This window comes from Semicossyphus pulcher, unplaced genomic scaffold (assembly GCF_022749685.1).
Source record: "Semicossyphus pulcher isolate SPU_LCO1_2020_fin unplaced genomic scaffold, fSemPul1.0.p SCAF_7, whole genome shotgun sequence".
Lineage (NCBI taxonomy): Eukaryota > Metazoa > Chordata > Actinopteri > Labriformes > Labridae > Semicossyphus > Semicossyphus pulcher.
The window spans coordinates 9,746,380-9,762,510 of NW_027211748.1; the positions used below are offsets into that span (position 1 = coordinate 9,746,380).

The following is a 16,131-nucleotide window of genomic DNA, read 5'->3' on the forward strand; positions in this document are numbered from 1 at the left end:
GTTATGTAAAAATTAATAACTCTGGTGTCTCTGTTTGTACTGGAAGAACTTAAGGTTGGAGATGAATCGAGATGTAACATAAGAAGGTATATTTCCCAAATTATCAATATTTATTTAGTAATGTTGACTTCCTTGTACAGAAACAGGATTGGCCTGCTGTAAGGTAATATAATCTCCATTGTATCACATACTGAGTGACCGGGGGAGTTGAGTTCCCCCTGCTACATCCTTCCTGGATTGATGTCATGTTCAGGGAAATGCTCTGTCATTAAGTATTATTGTATAATGGCTGCCCTTAATATGTCGTGTAATGTTTTTCACTTGCTTTAGTATCACTGCATTTTTTAAATCTTTAACAACTAGGTATGTCACTGCGATAAAGGTGTTTTTTTTCCAATAATAGAACTTAATACATATAAAAGGATCAGAAAATATCCCATGGAAAATCACCAAAGAAAAACATTTATAACATCACACATCAAGCAAAACTTATGGGACCAGTGTGAGGGGTGCATGCCATTTAGGTGGCAGATTGTATCCAAAAACTAGCCCCAAAAACTTGCCCTTTCGTGAAAGGCCCACTCTAGACCACTGTAACCCCATATGGCAAACCCTCTGTAAGAGGACCCTTTCCCTCTGTAGATAAAATAGGCTCATTCTAAGCTACCAAAACACAACACCTTTTATTTTCACCGACTACACACTAATGACAATGCACAGACGAATACTGTTTATTCCTACTTTGTCATAGCCAAATAAAGAATAGCTGAGGAGTTCAATAGATTTCCTCACGATCAGATAAGTAAATAACAATATCATCTGCATAAGACTTAAACATTACATCAAATTTTTACACTTTTTATAAAGACAAAAAAAATAGTGGTCCTAAGCTCAATCCCTGGGGTATACCAGCATATATTGTCAGAATGGTGTAACTGATGCCTTCAACTTGTGCAGTCTTTGTTTAATAATATGTTGGATTCTTTTCAGAGATAAACATTAAACTCTTAAACAGTTATGAAGAATGTGTATTATTTCTAATAGTTTCTAACATGACTTTATCAGAATTTATATTGTTTATTTTTGTACTAAAGAGACACATCCTTTAAACCTCAACCTGTCTTTAATTTGTTGTTTCAATGTAGATCTGTTGTATTTCCCTGATTACCTCTAAAGAAGTCACGTTAATACAATATATGAATATGTGTGATGTTTGACACAAACATTTCTTAAAGGCTTGTGATACATTTTTTCTTCATTTGTTTTTTAGTTAGAGTGTATTAATCAATAATTACCAGATAATTGATTTTACAAGAACACTGATACTTGACAAGTTTATATTCATTGCCCAGACTTTTCACTCAAACTATAATGGTCCCATACTTTACAAGCTACAATGTATGGCTAGAAGGAGTTTCTGTTCATAATGTACAGCATCCCAGTTGTAAGCTCAGTGTATCTGTTGAGGGGGTTACGTAAATGAACGTGATACCTTGTTGCATGTTGCAGTGTGTGACAAAGAGAGTTGCAGACAATAGGTCCGCTCCTCTGTCTTTCCTCTCAGCTCCCCCGGCCGCCTGTGTTTGTCTTCAGGTCTATACGTCCCATTGTAACAATGGAGACCATCACGTTGAAATGTATTCACCAGAGTGTTGATTAGCTCCGCCACATGCGGGAACATAATGTTCTCTCATAGATGCACGTTTTGTTAACTGTTTTTCACAGCCCACCTCTGGGAATCCTTGACACATGCTTTTTTGGATGGGAAATATACTGAATGAGACCTAAACGTGAACAGGATATTTCACAACGTTTACAGCTGTACTGGGTACAAACAATCCACACTGGGAAAATATTTTCAAAACAGCTACAATTTTATTCTGCTAAAATCAGAAACATTCAATACAGTGACAAAAGCATCAGCACACAGACAAGTAAGGTGGAATAAAGTCCACATTGGAATGATTAAAAAATAGCTAGAAACAAAACATTACCTTAGCAATAATAACTTTGTTCACTGTTCCAAAAGTGTCATTAAGCCAAGGTCACAGTGTAGATAATAGTTGAAAAAGAGAAATTATACACTATCAAAAATCAAGGTAATGTTTAACTTACATTTTTGTACTGAATACTACAAACACCATGTGGACCTTAGATTGTTTCTTATGAACTTTTATTGTTCTTGCCATAGACTGTATAAGAAGTGGACATAGCCACTCAGATGTCAGTTTAGCTTCTTGGCTGTCGCCTTGGCAATCTTCACCCTAGTCTACCACTATTATTGGCATTGTAACCATAAGTATGTGTCTGTTGTTGTTCATGTAACAAGGACATATGTTGTTGTTGCTCTCTTTGCCTGTCTCTATCTTGCATCTCCTTCTATCCCATTTTCGGCCCATCCAGTCGAGGCAGATGGCTGTTCAACATGAGTCTGGTTCTGCTCGAGGTTTCTGCCTGTTAAAAGGAAGTTTTTCCTTGCCAATGTGCCGAATATTGCTAAGTGCTACTCATGGTGATTCATGTTGGGCCTCTCTTTAAATAACATAACAAAGAGTCGGTCTAGACCTGGGGTCCGTTTCACAAAGAAGGTTCAACAAACTCTGAGCCTAACCCTGGACTCTGAGTTGATCTACTCTGAGATAGGAAACTCTGAGTTTTCGGTTCCAGAACAGCTGATCAGAGTTAGCTCAATCAACTCTGAGTAGGTTCACCCGGAGTTAAGTGCGTGCACGCTGACTGTAAAAAGCCAGCATTAATGGAGCCCCGACACCACGATTCACCATGGCAACGGTACACAAAAAGAGGTCCTCCTACGTCACACCAGCGGAGCTCGAAATCCTCATGCGGACGTTCAACGAATACGAGCATGTTTTTAGAAAAATAAAGTAACACGGCTGCAGCTGCAAAAGAGAGAGAAGCGGCGTGGGAAGAAACTGCTGCTCGAGTAAATTTGCAAGTTTGAACTGGTCTATTTATTTAATACTTAATCACGACCGGAAGCTAAAATTTATATTAATTTAGGAGCAATCCAGCGGGAGAAAAACGTAAATGGAAGCACTTCAATCATATTTTAAATATTAAACAGATTAAATATCATTCAGTGGCTGTTTTAATGTGCATCAGCTTTATCCCTAACATGATGCTGACTTCACATACATTATAATTCATGTTGATTAAACTGAATGTGTTAGTTTAAAAAAAAAAAAAATCCAATAACTAACGGCGTCTTATTTGAGCGCTCTCGGCAGTGGTGGTGGAAAATCTAAAAATGATGACTTTGACACAGATTTGTCTTTTGATTTTTTTTATCATAAATATAAAAGACTTTTGCAAAGCGGTCAGAGCAGCACAGAGACGCAACTTTTCTTCTTTTAATTCGGTAACCGCTCAAACACACGCGTGAGACGGGCTGAATGAATGAGGAAGTCGAATGAGGGTTTTATATTCTAGAGGGAGGAGACAGAGCGAAACTCTGAGTTTCCTGAAGAAAACCTGCTCACGACCAGGTTAGGTTCATAGAGTCTGTTACTACAGTAACTGACCGAGAGCTTAAGTTACCTCGCTCTGTGAAACAGGCTAGAGTTACCCCTCTTTCTCTGGTTTGAGTTACCTCCCTTTGTGAAACGGAAAACTCAGAGTTTCCCTCATTTCAGGGTTAACAGACTCAGAGTTTTCAATAAACCTGCTTTGTGAAACGGACCCCTGCTCTTTTTGTAAAGTGTCTCGAGATAACTCTGATTATGATTTGGCGATATACAAATAAAATTTGATTTGATTTGATTTGATTTTGATTTGTCGCCATTGGTTGGAGAAAGAAGTGACCATATTTGGATGAGATTAAATGCAGACCCTAAAATGTCAGCAGACTTAGTTTTGTCATATTCTGATAGTTCTAGTATCAATTGGAACCACTTCATCCTGAAAAACATGATGATATATTTAAGATAACAAGCGGATGGATGCAAGAGAGTAGTCTCTCCTCATAGCTCAAGCCAATATTTTAGTGGATGCTGAAAATATTGTTAATTATACACCATACTACTATTTGACATTCAATAATAGGAAGCACATTTCAATGAAGGGTGATCTCACAGACATCATTGCACATCACTCCCTGAACAAAAGCACTTGAGTCTGTAAGGAATGTAATGCTCTCTTTTTTTCTGTTTTCTGGTTCCAATAAAGCAGATTTATTTTCTTAAATTGAGTAGGTCTTTTTCTTGAAACAAGATTATACATCTACTACAAAAAGCATCTTAAAAACCGTATGACATGTCAAAAAAAATCTTTCATCTTTGATCCGACTCAGAACGAGACGTTTTCCAGACTTTTTCCCTTCAGATGCATCATCTGAAAACAAGTCCCTGTATCTCACTGAAATGTCATTGTTTGGTGATTGTGTCTGAAATTAAGTGCAATGGGATATTTTGACTAGAAATTAGACAAATTTACATATTAGGATATCAGACAAATAAAAGATTTCCCTTTTTTGTATTGTGTCTTTTTACTCTTTCCACAAGAAGAAAGGGAAAAGTTACTTTTCTATTATAAAATCTACTCCTAAAAAATATATTTAAACCTTTATATCAATGTTTTATTTGATTCTAAAATGTTAAACTATACATTCACACATGTATATTTACAATGGAGAGAATATACTGTAAGTTTGTGACCATTTTGATACGGTGCTTTCTAAATACTGTATGTGAAATTGGTCGTGCTTATAAAGCTCTCTGAATCTAAACTTGTTGGCAGCCACAGTGACAGAAGTTTTGTAGTGTATCAATTTCCCTTTGTTTTCTATTTGATTGTGATTTTTTGATCACATCACTTATCCATTTACATTTGGTCACAGTGGGTACATACCTTTACTTTTGTAGTATGTAAAAATTGTCGGGTTCTGCCCAAAGCCTTTCTACTCCAACAGGTAGATTACACCTTGTTCTTCAAAGAGTAAGTCTCACATAAAAGCACTTCTTAAAGGTGAAGGGATGGAACAGATAGCAAGATGCCTTTGAAACTTCTCTATTTTGCTTTAAAGTCAGTCATCATGAGTCAGTCAACAAAATCAACCACTTAGTCTGATTAGCAACCCTTGAGATGTGTCACATATGCAGACATTTGATTTAGTTATACAACTATTAGGTCAGTGAAAGTAAGTCACTGATGTCCTCCATTACAGTGAGACCTACTTTATAAAGTTTCTGCAGACCAATAAATCACAGCTTCATGAAGAAAACCTGGACAACATGATGGACGACACACACACACCATTGGAATGCAAAAACAATGTGCTTTATTGTTGCCGTCTGTCAACTGAGAGGAAAAATATCCAATGAAAGCAGAGGTAACACTGAATGTATCTCCAGCAATCTGATCAGACGTATCATCCACAGGACTGGCCAGGCATGACCCCAGGCGGACGAGATGGATACCTGCTGCCCCACTTTTAACTCTGACCCCATTCTGGCTTCACAACCCGGAGACAAGTCGTCAGGCCGCCGTGTGGAGGTCTTCTACTTGGAGAAGTCCTAAGATCTTATTTTAGATTGTCTTTGAATGACATGCCAATCGCCATGATGCATTTATGTGGGGGTTTCACTGTAAAGTTTCCATATCTGATTGGTGTTCACCTACACTTGAGGCTACATCAAGTTTTTTTATGAAGGGCAATTGAAATGGCAGCCTATTATTAAAAGCAATATATCTTTTAAATACAGCTGTGGAAAAAAATTAAGAGACCACTCCAAATGTTCCTTAAATCAGCATCTCTCTCTTCATGTCATCCAGATCTGAACCCCACTGAAAACCTCCTGAACGTGATCAAGAGGAAGACGGATGTTTACAAGCCATCGAACAAAGTAGAACTGCTTGAAATGAGTGGCTTAACATCACCAAACAGCAATGTGAAAGGCCGGTGGAGAGCATGCCAAGACGCATGAACGCTGTGATTAAAAAGCAGGTTCTCAGTCATCCAGCTCATGGTAATTCTAAGCTTAATCCAAAAGGCAACTGGACTTGGTTGAAGCTCTTGAAGATGTTTCACCTCTCATCTGAAAGGCTTCTTCAGTTCTAAACTGACTGGTGGACGGAGCAAGAAATATAAGTTCAAACAAGTCCAGTTGCCTTTTGGATTAAGCATAAAAACCAGGTTATTCCACCAAATGCTGATTTATGAACTCTTCCAGAAGTTAAAACATAAATATTTTGTTGCTTAAAAATGAACCTGAACTTTTCTTTGCATTATTCGTGGTCTGAAAACATCTTCTTGTTATCTTAACCAGTCGTCATTTTCTGCACATAAAAGACCTAATTGAGAATATTTTGGAAGTTGGGAGAAATCTTAATTTTCATTCATTGTACTCAAACACAAACCTATGACTAGTAGAATCAGAGAAAAACATATTTTTGCAGTGGTCTCTTTTTTCCCCCGGAGCTGTATGTAGCATAAATGCCCACAGTTACATTTTTAAAAGTCACTCTTTTATACATTTTATTGTTAAAATGTAGTTTTTCATCGTTATTCAGAGGTAACATTGTTTCCCAAATCTGTCCATTTTTACTTGCTTGCAAACACCAGTAACAAAACAGAGATATGTCTAAACAAGAGTGATATTTCATCTGTGTATATTGGATCCTTATATGGCTGTTGTTGTAAACTTAGCCTTTTGTGAATGTTAGGCAGATGGTGGTGATAGGGGGTGTTCTCTGCAGGGTAAAAAGACAAGAAAGAGAGAAATAATCAACATTGAGTTTGTGTGAAAAAGCTGTTTTAACTAATATCTTAATATAGCTTCAGTACGCATTAATCATCATTTTTGATATTAGGCTGTTTTGTGCATAAACTCACTCTTTGTGAATAAAGCTTTGTCATAATGAGTCACCAGCTGTTTCATTTCTATCATATTACACCCACTCATCACAGACACAATAAGACGTCTGTGTCACGTTCCTGCAGCAGCTCTCATCTTCATTTACCTGAGTCACGTTCCCCTCATTCCTCTGTCCATGCTATATCGTCACCATGTGAAACTCCCAGAGGTAACAGGTGAGCGAGAACAGCCTCACCTGTGCTACATGTATGTCTCCCTCTGCTTATTGCTCTAGTCAGACAATCTCACCTATTGTTACACCAGTGATCTACAGATACAGTTGATTTATACATGCTTGTGATGCTGTCACTTGATAGCCTTCAAGCTGTGAAGTAGTAGTACAATAGATTAACCTGCGGAACAAGCATCATCAGTGTCTTTCACACATGTTCACACTAACAAAACACTCACACAGAGCACATTGTTTGTCTCGTGTGGTTACATAACATGTGTTCAGAAGATAGTGCATACTTAACCTGAGGGAGTTGAATAACAATGAACTTACCATGATTAATTCATGCTGCGTCTTCCACGAGAGATCTCTGAAAAGATGAGATTTCAGTGCATTAGCAGAAACATCTCAAAGAATAGTTTGCCATTTTGTTGGATTTACTTGTTTATCTTCTTTCTGAGAGTTAAACAAGAAGATTGATACCCTTGAGGCTACAGCCAGCAAGCAATTAGCTTAGCTTAGCTTAGCTTAGCATAAAGACTAACAAGAACAAGGGAAAACAGCTAAAGTGGTATTAATCTTCTCATCTAATGCTGAGCAAGATGCAAATGTGTGTATTTAACAAAGTTTATAGAAGTCCAACAGAGTGTACAGACAATACTTACTCATGCCAGCATTACTTCCTGGGCAGGGAACTAAAAATATGACAAAATGAAATCATTGCAGCTTTTTTCACAAGTCTTACTCAAACTAGAAGAACAAATTCAGATACGTGATGCCATTTCAGAGGCTACATACTCCATTTACGTTATGTCTCACCTGAGTACGTCCTTGCTTGACAGAAGCTGACTTTGGACCCATTCTGTCCCATTGGTGCCACCACCACTGTGTACACGTCCCCGCATGTTTCCTCCTGGACGTCGCAGTATTTGCTGCCGGCTGCTGTGATGCAGGTGTAGTTTGCTCCCGTCCCGTACAGCTCCACTGTGTGGTTCTGGATCTGAGGGCCCAAAGAGCGCCAGTACACCCTGAGCGACAGGTTGGCCCTGCGAAAGAACTTGACGCTTGTTGGACAACAGGCACCTAAAGGAATGAGTTTTTCGGGAGAGGCATTTGAGACACTGGTGGGTGTGGATGTTTAAGATCCTAAACTACAAATTACATTACTGCTGTACGCCAATTTGTGGATGTCCTACTTTAGAGGCAGCAGCTTGTTTCCTTAAAATTCAGTAGTGCTCCAACATTAAAGATTTGTGTGTGTTAATGTATCTTTTTATCCTCACTTGATGAGAATCCATGATATTTGCACTCTGACTTGTGTCCTGAGCTGCTGATGGCTTCCAGGTTGACGCTGTAGTTGGTGCCACAGGTGATGCATCCCATCAGGCAGTGTGTGTCCAGAGTGTGACACTTAGCGTGACCACGTGAGGACATCAGGCTGGTGATGTAAAAACGAGCCCCGCTGCCAGGTGTCCAGGTCACGTTGGTCATAGCCTGAGTGACCTGGGTTACATTTACAAACCTGGGGCAGCAAGGACCTCAGGGAGAGAAACACAAAACAAAGGTCAATGTTATGGTGCATTTAAGTATAATGACAATATTTGACTTATGCTTTAGTTAGTCTTCATGAAAGTCACAATTAAAATGCTTAAAATAACCTGTTCCACTCATGTTTTTATTACAAAATGACACATTAAAATCGAATTAAAGGGGAAAGCAAGTAGCATCAATAATACCGGTTGGGTTAGCATTTAATTTGCTTGTTTTCAGCAGTCACTTTCATTTGTAGGTTAACTTATATAGACCAGAAAGTGTATAAAATGGTTGATTGTACAAATGTTATAGGTTTGGGGCTGTACAAATAGAAATGATTTGACTTAATATTTAATTCCACTGATAAGCAATCTTTCTTTCATACCTGTTTCCAAAAGTTTGGTGTATCCTGGAAGACTTTTCCCCACGGTCGTGGTGGCCACCGCCATGACCTCATAGGTTGAGCCGCAGGGCAGCTGTGTGAGCTCACAGGAGTTGTTTCTTGCATGGCATGTGTGTGTGTCGAGGCGTCCAATGGCAGTGATGGTATAATTTGTATTGGGGGTGTTTGGGTTGGTGAATTGGACTCTGTATGTGGAGTTGTTGGACTGCGTCATATTTATGATCTCTGGAGCGCATGGAGCTGCAGCAGGACAGACAGGAAGTAAAGTTTTCAATCCAAAACACATTTTAATGAATTTCTTTGTTATTTTCAAGAACATTTTTGGCATACTGATAAGTATGATGATTTATTTGACTTTCTAAAACTAAGGTTTAGACTTTAATTTTTTTATGGTTATAATGAAGCCACCAGCTGCTGCTAGTTATCTTAGCTTAGCTAAAAACTGGAAAAAGGGCTAGCTTGCTCTGTTCAAAGTAACACTAACCCCCCACTAAAATCTGCAACATCAACTTCTTATACGGTTTTGCCAACACTTCTAAAGCTCATGGTTGAACACATTTTTATCCTATTTGCTAAAGATGTAGAAAATACAAAGTCAAAACAACACAAAGGTCCTAATAGTTGGATTTTGTTGCCCTTGACAGAGCCAGGCTAGCTGTTTTTGTTTCCAGTCTTTGTGCTGAGCTAAGCTAAGCTAAGCTAAGCTAAGCTAGCTTCGTATTCATCGTACAGAGAGAGTGGTTTCAATCCTTGCATGTTTTTCTTGACGAGAAAGCAAAAAGGCGTATTAACAAAAATGTTGAGCCAACAGTTGTGCGTTTTGTTTTACCTGTCTCATGTGTGTGTGGTGTACAGGTGTGGTTGCATCCTCGTAAGTCGCTGCACGGTGTGACAGTCACAGAATAAGCTGTATTGCACTTCAAGTCGGACAGCGCACACACTGGTGCCGTGTCGTTACAGTGGATGACATCATTGGTCTGTGCTGCGGTTGTCTCGTACAGCTCAGCCCCTTTGACCGGTGACCACATGACCTCCAGGGTCTCTGTAGAAACCAGGTTTATGGAAACACCCTCTGGGCAGCAAGGGACTGGAGGAGGAGAATAGAAGAAATAGGTGAGATTAATAATCAACACTGTTTAAAGGATTAAACTTATTTTTTTTCTCCCTTCCAGGCGGCCATTGTTTCCTGCTCATGTCAACCTGCAGGTACATGAAACTTAGGCAGTCCATCACTCTGCTATTGTATCCCGAAATGTAAGAAGCTATTACTTTTTCTAGAAAACATTTTGTCCTGTCATATTACAAAGACACAGGTGTAACTTATAACATGGGCACCGCTCCGTTTGCCCCGCATGCCAGTGTGCTTAATACCGGGGAGGAGGTATTGTAAGAAAAGTGGCACACCTAAATAGAACCAAGCCAGTTTGATGGTATAAATTACACCTGTGCCTCTTTCACCCTAGAATTTCAAAATAAATGTGCTGTAGAGAAGGCTTATTTCTACAACAATGCCACTGTGGAGTGTTCATGACCGCGCTGACATCAGAGATTTTAAGATTCAGCTGCCAAAAAGCCTGCCAGTCATGAGCTTTAATGTGTGACAATCTGATTGAGAAGATAAATCACAGTTCGGTATGAAAAGGGTAACATGATGGGAGTTACTTATATCAGAAAGGTGCTGTTTTTTTGAAGGCATCAACAGGGAAGAAAAAAAGCCGGTTCCCTCGTGGCTTTTTTAATATGCTAAAAAAAAGCCGGAATCACTGGGATAGTCCTTTGGTTTGATAACACAAACATGTATTGTGCATGTTTTAATGCTTGTGGACCTACTGGTGGTGTAGTTGCGGACTTGTGAGTAAGGGCTGGAGCCAGCCTGGTTGTACGGGAAGACAGTGGTGAGGTAGGTGTAGCCACACATGCAGAAAAACGGGCAGGTGGTTTCAGTGCTGTTACACGACTTCTCAGTGCCGTCGTCCCTCTTTATGAAAGCCATGTAGTACTCCACCAGCGGGACCTCATCCCACACCACTGAGCAGTCCCCGGCTGTGGGCTCCTCCACCCAGATGTTCTCAGGCGGACATGGATCTGTCAGTAACAGAGAGATAGAGGTTAAGGTTCATTTAGGGAAATATGCTAATTTGCTCCATCGCTGAGAAGATTGATACCACTCGGTCATATGTAGTGTTAGTAAGGAGACTGTTAGCTTAGCTTAGCATAAAGACAGGAAACAGAGGAAACCAGCTACCCTGGCTCTGTCCAAAGATAACAAAATATGTCTACCAGCATTTAGCTCTGAACCTCAACAAATTAAACCTTATTTCTTGTTAGTTAAGTGTGAAATAGACACATTGTGGTTTTAAGCTAGCTTATTTCTTAGCTAGCAACAGTCACTTATCAACGGATAAAACAAACAACATAAAACCTGTTCATTTGAGATTTTTAGAGGTGCTGGTTGTGGTTTTTTGTTACCTTTGGAAAAATTACAGGCTAGCTGTTTCTATTGGTTTCCAGTCTTTGTGCTAAGCTAAGCTAAGCTAACTGGCTCATGTTCACCACACAGACATGGGAGTGGTATCGATTTTGTTATCTAACTCTGAGCAACACAGCAAATAAGTGTATTTCAAAAAATGTCCAACTACTCTTTTAAACATGTTGCTTTGTAGTTTGTGGGTTTTATACCCACATGTGATGTAGTCTGCAGGGTGTGAGGGGCTGCTGGGACCAGCTTTGTTATAGGCGGTGACGGAGACAGAGTGGTTCTGTCCACACTCCACAGGTATGATGAAACAAAAACCACTGCCTGCTGAGGTACAGTTTTGGCCATTCGTGGTCAGGGCTATGTAGCTCTCAGCTCCCTTCACTGACACCCAGTTCACGTAGACCCCAAGGGACCGACCCTGAGTCACCAGGACTTGGGTCACAGCTGGGCTCGGAGGACCTGGAAATGAAACCAAAAGGAAACTTACCTGTTGGGTTGTGTCTTATAAGTTATATTAAGTTTTCTCTCACATGTTTATTAATGTATTTTTTCATCGTGCTTACGTGTGATCTGGCAGACAGTGAGGTCGTCTCCAACTCGACCCTCAGAGTCCCAGGCCATGCCCTTGATACAGTAGGTGGTCCCTGCTTCAAGGTCGTCAAAGTTCACCATGGTGTCAGTGGTGTTCAGTTTGAGGCGGGAGTTGGAGCCCTCTCGGATGATGCAGAGCGTGTAGAGGACGGCATGCTCCACCGGGGTCCAATTCACGAGGATGGTGCCGCTGTCAGGGGAGCTTGCGTTCAGCTTGGGCGCCATCACCACTACAAACGAATTCAGATAAGAAGGGGAATGAGTACACAATTGGACAAACACATAGATTTCTTACTTTTACTCTCTCCCTACCATTTTTTCAGTAGAGGTGTGAATTGGAAACAATTTCCCTGTGATTATGTTACATTGATTTCTCCTTCGGGAAGGGAGACAACCCAGTTCTCATGGTTTTGCTTTTGAAATTAAAAGAATAGCATACTGCAGAGGCATGGATACTGTTTCCATCCTCCTGCGATGGCTGCAAAGAGTAGAGACTCAGGGACAATGGGCGGTGAAATGACAAGCCGTTGTGGCTGGCGGAGTGAGATAACAAGCTATTGTCCTGCAGGAACAACAGCAGGGCTGCGTTTCACCCTTCATACACTGATTACCATCTTGAGTAAACTGCTTCTACTGTGTAGAGTCTAGACAAGTGAAAGTTAAAGGTAAATAAGATTTAATTAGCCTTAATAGAGAAAAATCATAAATATGAGTGAGATATTCAAACTCCTATCCCTAAAGTCACAGTTTCCGTCTGTACCTGTCCCAGCCTCGATGGTGTACGACGGCTGGCTCCTCCCCCCGGAGTTGACGGACATGACACTCAGTCTGTAGTCTGTGTAGGGCTGCAGCTGCATCACGGTGCCCGGGGAGCTGCCCACCACGGTCTCAGAGAAGAAATCACCAACAACAGACTGTGCCCTCAGGATGTAGCTGGAAGCCCCGGACACCTCTGTGAACTCCAAAGTGATGCTGTCGCTGTGTTTGGAGTATGCCTGGTCAATGGTGGGGACTTCAGGGGCTGGAGAACAGAAGATAGATTACAGAATAAAATACTTTGAATTTAGATAGGGTGAGTTAGTTTAGGATGCACTTTATAATACCGTTAGGACTGATTCTCTTATGTAATAATGGATTAAAAACGCAGTGGTGGAATCTAATATTTACTCTACTACTGTACTTGAGCACAATTTGGAAGTATCTGTACTTCTGCTCCACTATATTTACCCTACTTGAAAACTATGGGTACTTCTTTCTTTACAAACAAGATTTTATATCTATTATATGAGAAAATGTTATGAATTATCGCAGAGACTAAAACCTCATTGTATAATTTTTTGTTCTATTAAACATCTAAAATTAGAGAAAAATGTTCACAACAGGTTCCCAGAGCCCATAGTGACGTCTTTGATGTCTTCTTTTGTAACGCCTACCGTGCAAAAATGATGTTATATTTATAATGATGATAACAGAGACGAGCAGCAAATTTTAACACGGATGAAGCTGAAGCCAGAGGATGGTTGGCATTTCACAAGAAAAGTTATATTATGGTTAGAATTAACTCCAAAACCAGATGAACCACAAAATGCTGCTTCCTTGTTAATGTGTCACTAATATTTATCCAGTAGAGGCCTTTCAACCTCCATCACCAGTGCTTGTGATGCACTAAGTACATACAACTTATAACACTGAGGTGCTTTTCCTTCAGGAACACTTTGAAGACAGGAACTACTTTTTGTAGTGGAGGATTTTTACACTGAAGCATGCCTGCATTCACATAAGTAAAGAGTGTGAGGAGGGCACTATGGAGATGTACATTAAGTTTTCTTTAAATGGACATTAAAGAATCTAAATGTGATCGTCACCGGTCGTCTCCTCTGTCTCTGCACTGCTGAGGACGTTGAACGCGTTGTCCATGGCCTCCAGCTGCATGGTGTACATTGTGTTCGGCGACAGGGAGTTGACTGAGCCCATCACCGTGTTGCCACCGAACTGAGCGAAGACAGATCGTTCCGGAGAGTTCTTCGGTGTTGCTGTGATCTTGTAGGAGCTGGCACCGGTTTGGCCGCTCCACTGTACTGTCATACTCTTAGACGTGACCGTGAACACCGTCAGGGTGATGTCTGAGGGGAAAAGAAAAGAAAAGAAAAGAATTGTTGGATACTTCAAAGAAGAACTGTGGGTTAAAAAATGCTAATAAGCAAGGAGAAGCATCCTGCTTAATTGGAAACGGCAATCTCCGCCTAGCTTTACAAGATGGATTAGAGAGACAATGTATTTTCTGAAATAAGAAAAAATAAGATTCACTCTAAAAAGAACTACTCAGCAATTCTTAGAGACCTGGACCCCTTTTCTAAACTATTTTGAGGAATTACAAATATCTCTTGATGAGAGGAATGCTGAACATGACTATTTTTATGTTTGTGTATCTTTATTTGTTTTTATTTTATCTATTTAATTATTTTAAAGTATATATTTCATTGCTTATTTATGTTTGTAATTATTATTTCTATTTTGTAAACATACATCTGTAAAATGATTGTATACCAGTAGTAAATTGCATTTCCTTGAAAGTGATGCCTGGGTAGGCGGGTGGGTTTGGCATTGATGCGATTTGACAATATGTATGACAAATGTTGACAAATGTACTTGTACATCTATTTTTTGCTGACATTCATTCAAATAAAGGGAAAAGGAAAAAAAAAAAAAAATGCTAATAAAACATTCATGTTTTTGTTTCCGATTAGGTGCCTTTATCTTTATTTTCAAGGTAAATTGCACTTCAGATGAAGAGATATCTTACATTATTAAAGTTTCAGATCATCATAAAGCTTGTAAAAGAGAATACGTTACCATTTTCCGCAGCACAAATCTGTAAATCACAAAACATGGCACATTAATGAACCAAACAAGGAAATAAGTTCATGATAAACGACAGGAAGTACAAGGACATCATTCCAAGGGGAGCAGGCTGGTGGTATTTCACATTATATCCTGAGGCAATTATGCCCTGTATCATATTCTCGGAGCATGAGAGGCAGCAGGCTGCACATTACCTTCACTCAACACAGATTTCAGGACTGGTCAGTGCAGGTATTTCTTTCAGGTCGGAATGAATTTGTCTATTGAGCTAAGCTTGGGCATGCCACACGCGCTTTTTGAAAGCAGTGACACTCAAAAGAGCCCCTGTGTTCAAAAGTCCTTCCTCATTACATTATCATCCATCCGGATATGTAACATTTGCACATAAAAGCAGGACACATATGATGTTTAAAGAGTTTGTTGTGTATTTAAATAGAGAAAATCAATGCACAGTGAGAGAGGGGGGCATCTCTTACCTCTGTGAAGGTCAATAAAAGCACAAGTTTCAGCATCTTTAGCTGTGTTGTTCCCATGTCTGCAGAGTGTTTTTGCTGCCTGGAGGCGAGACGTGTGATGCTGTTTCTCAAAATGACTTCAGGGAGACAGCTCAAGCTTAAATTTTACCCTTTTTTTTTTCTTCTCTCTGTTTCCCTCCCTCTCTCACTCAGATGAAAGCACAGCTCCTGTTTTGTTTCAGCAAATACCAAAGAGCCCAAAGGCTGTAACTCCTCCCCGGGGGGTACCTGGGTGGCCTATCAGAGTGAGAGGAGGAAGCTCACCTTTGTGAGATGAGGATGCAGATAAAGCGTATTGTGTTTCAAAGTCTTTTTTGGCTTTTTGTTTTTAAAACGGTGCCTTTAGCATGAACAAGTGTTGCACTTAGTTAACTGTCTTGTCGACTGAAATATTTTGGATAATATCCCAGTTGAGAAACATGCAGACTCACACCTTGTGTAAAAAGATGGACGTAAGCGATGACCTGCTTCTGCTGCTTCGTGCGTCTGGAAGGAACATTTATTGTCTGTTTAAAGTTTTATAACATATTTGATTTTACCTGGTTCTCACGTCCCTGATATCTTTTCATAGTTTAAAGTTTCTTCTTGGCAATTAGCCACTTTTTCAAAGTATAGCATCTGCATTTTATAGTGCAGTACCTGCAGCTGAAGATGCTCCAGCATGTTTACGATGTGATTTAGATTCTCTAAATTCATCTGCTTCA

At 39.8% G+C, this 16,131-nt stretch overlaps 1 protein-coding gene across 1 annotated transcript; it reads right to left on the minus strand.

Annotated features, from left to right (window-relative positions):
- Window positions 1-6,640: 6,640 nt before the first annotated feature.
- On the minus strand, window positions 6,641-15,445 carry fndc7a (fibronectin type III domain containing 7a). The gene is made up of 14 exons (XM_069685432.1): window positions 15,389-15,445; window positions 14,904-14,922; window positions 13,916-14,173; window positions 12,811-13,071; window positions 12,023-12,280; window positions 11,664-11,918; window positions 10,811-11,065; window positions 9,810-10,067; window positions 8,963-9,220; window positions 8,328-8,582; window positions 7,864-8,127; window positions 7,710-7,739; window positions 7,378-7,414; window positions 6,641-6,708 (listed from the first exon to the last, which is right to left on the minus strand). Exons 1-13 carry the CDS (start codon window positions 15,443-15,445, stop codon window positions 7,383-7,385), a joined length of 2,460 nt encoding a protein of 819 aa, XP_069541533.1. The 3' UTR covers window positions 6,641-6,708; window positions 7,378-7,382.
- Between the last annotated feature and the right edge of the window lie 686 nt (window positions 15,446-16,131).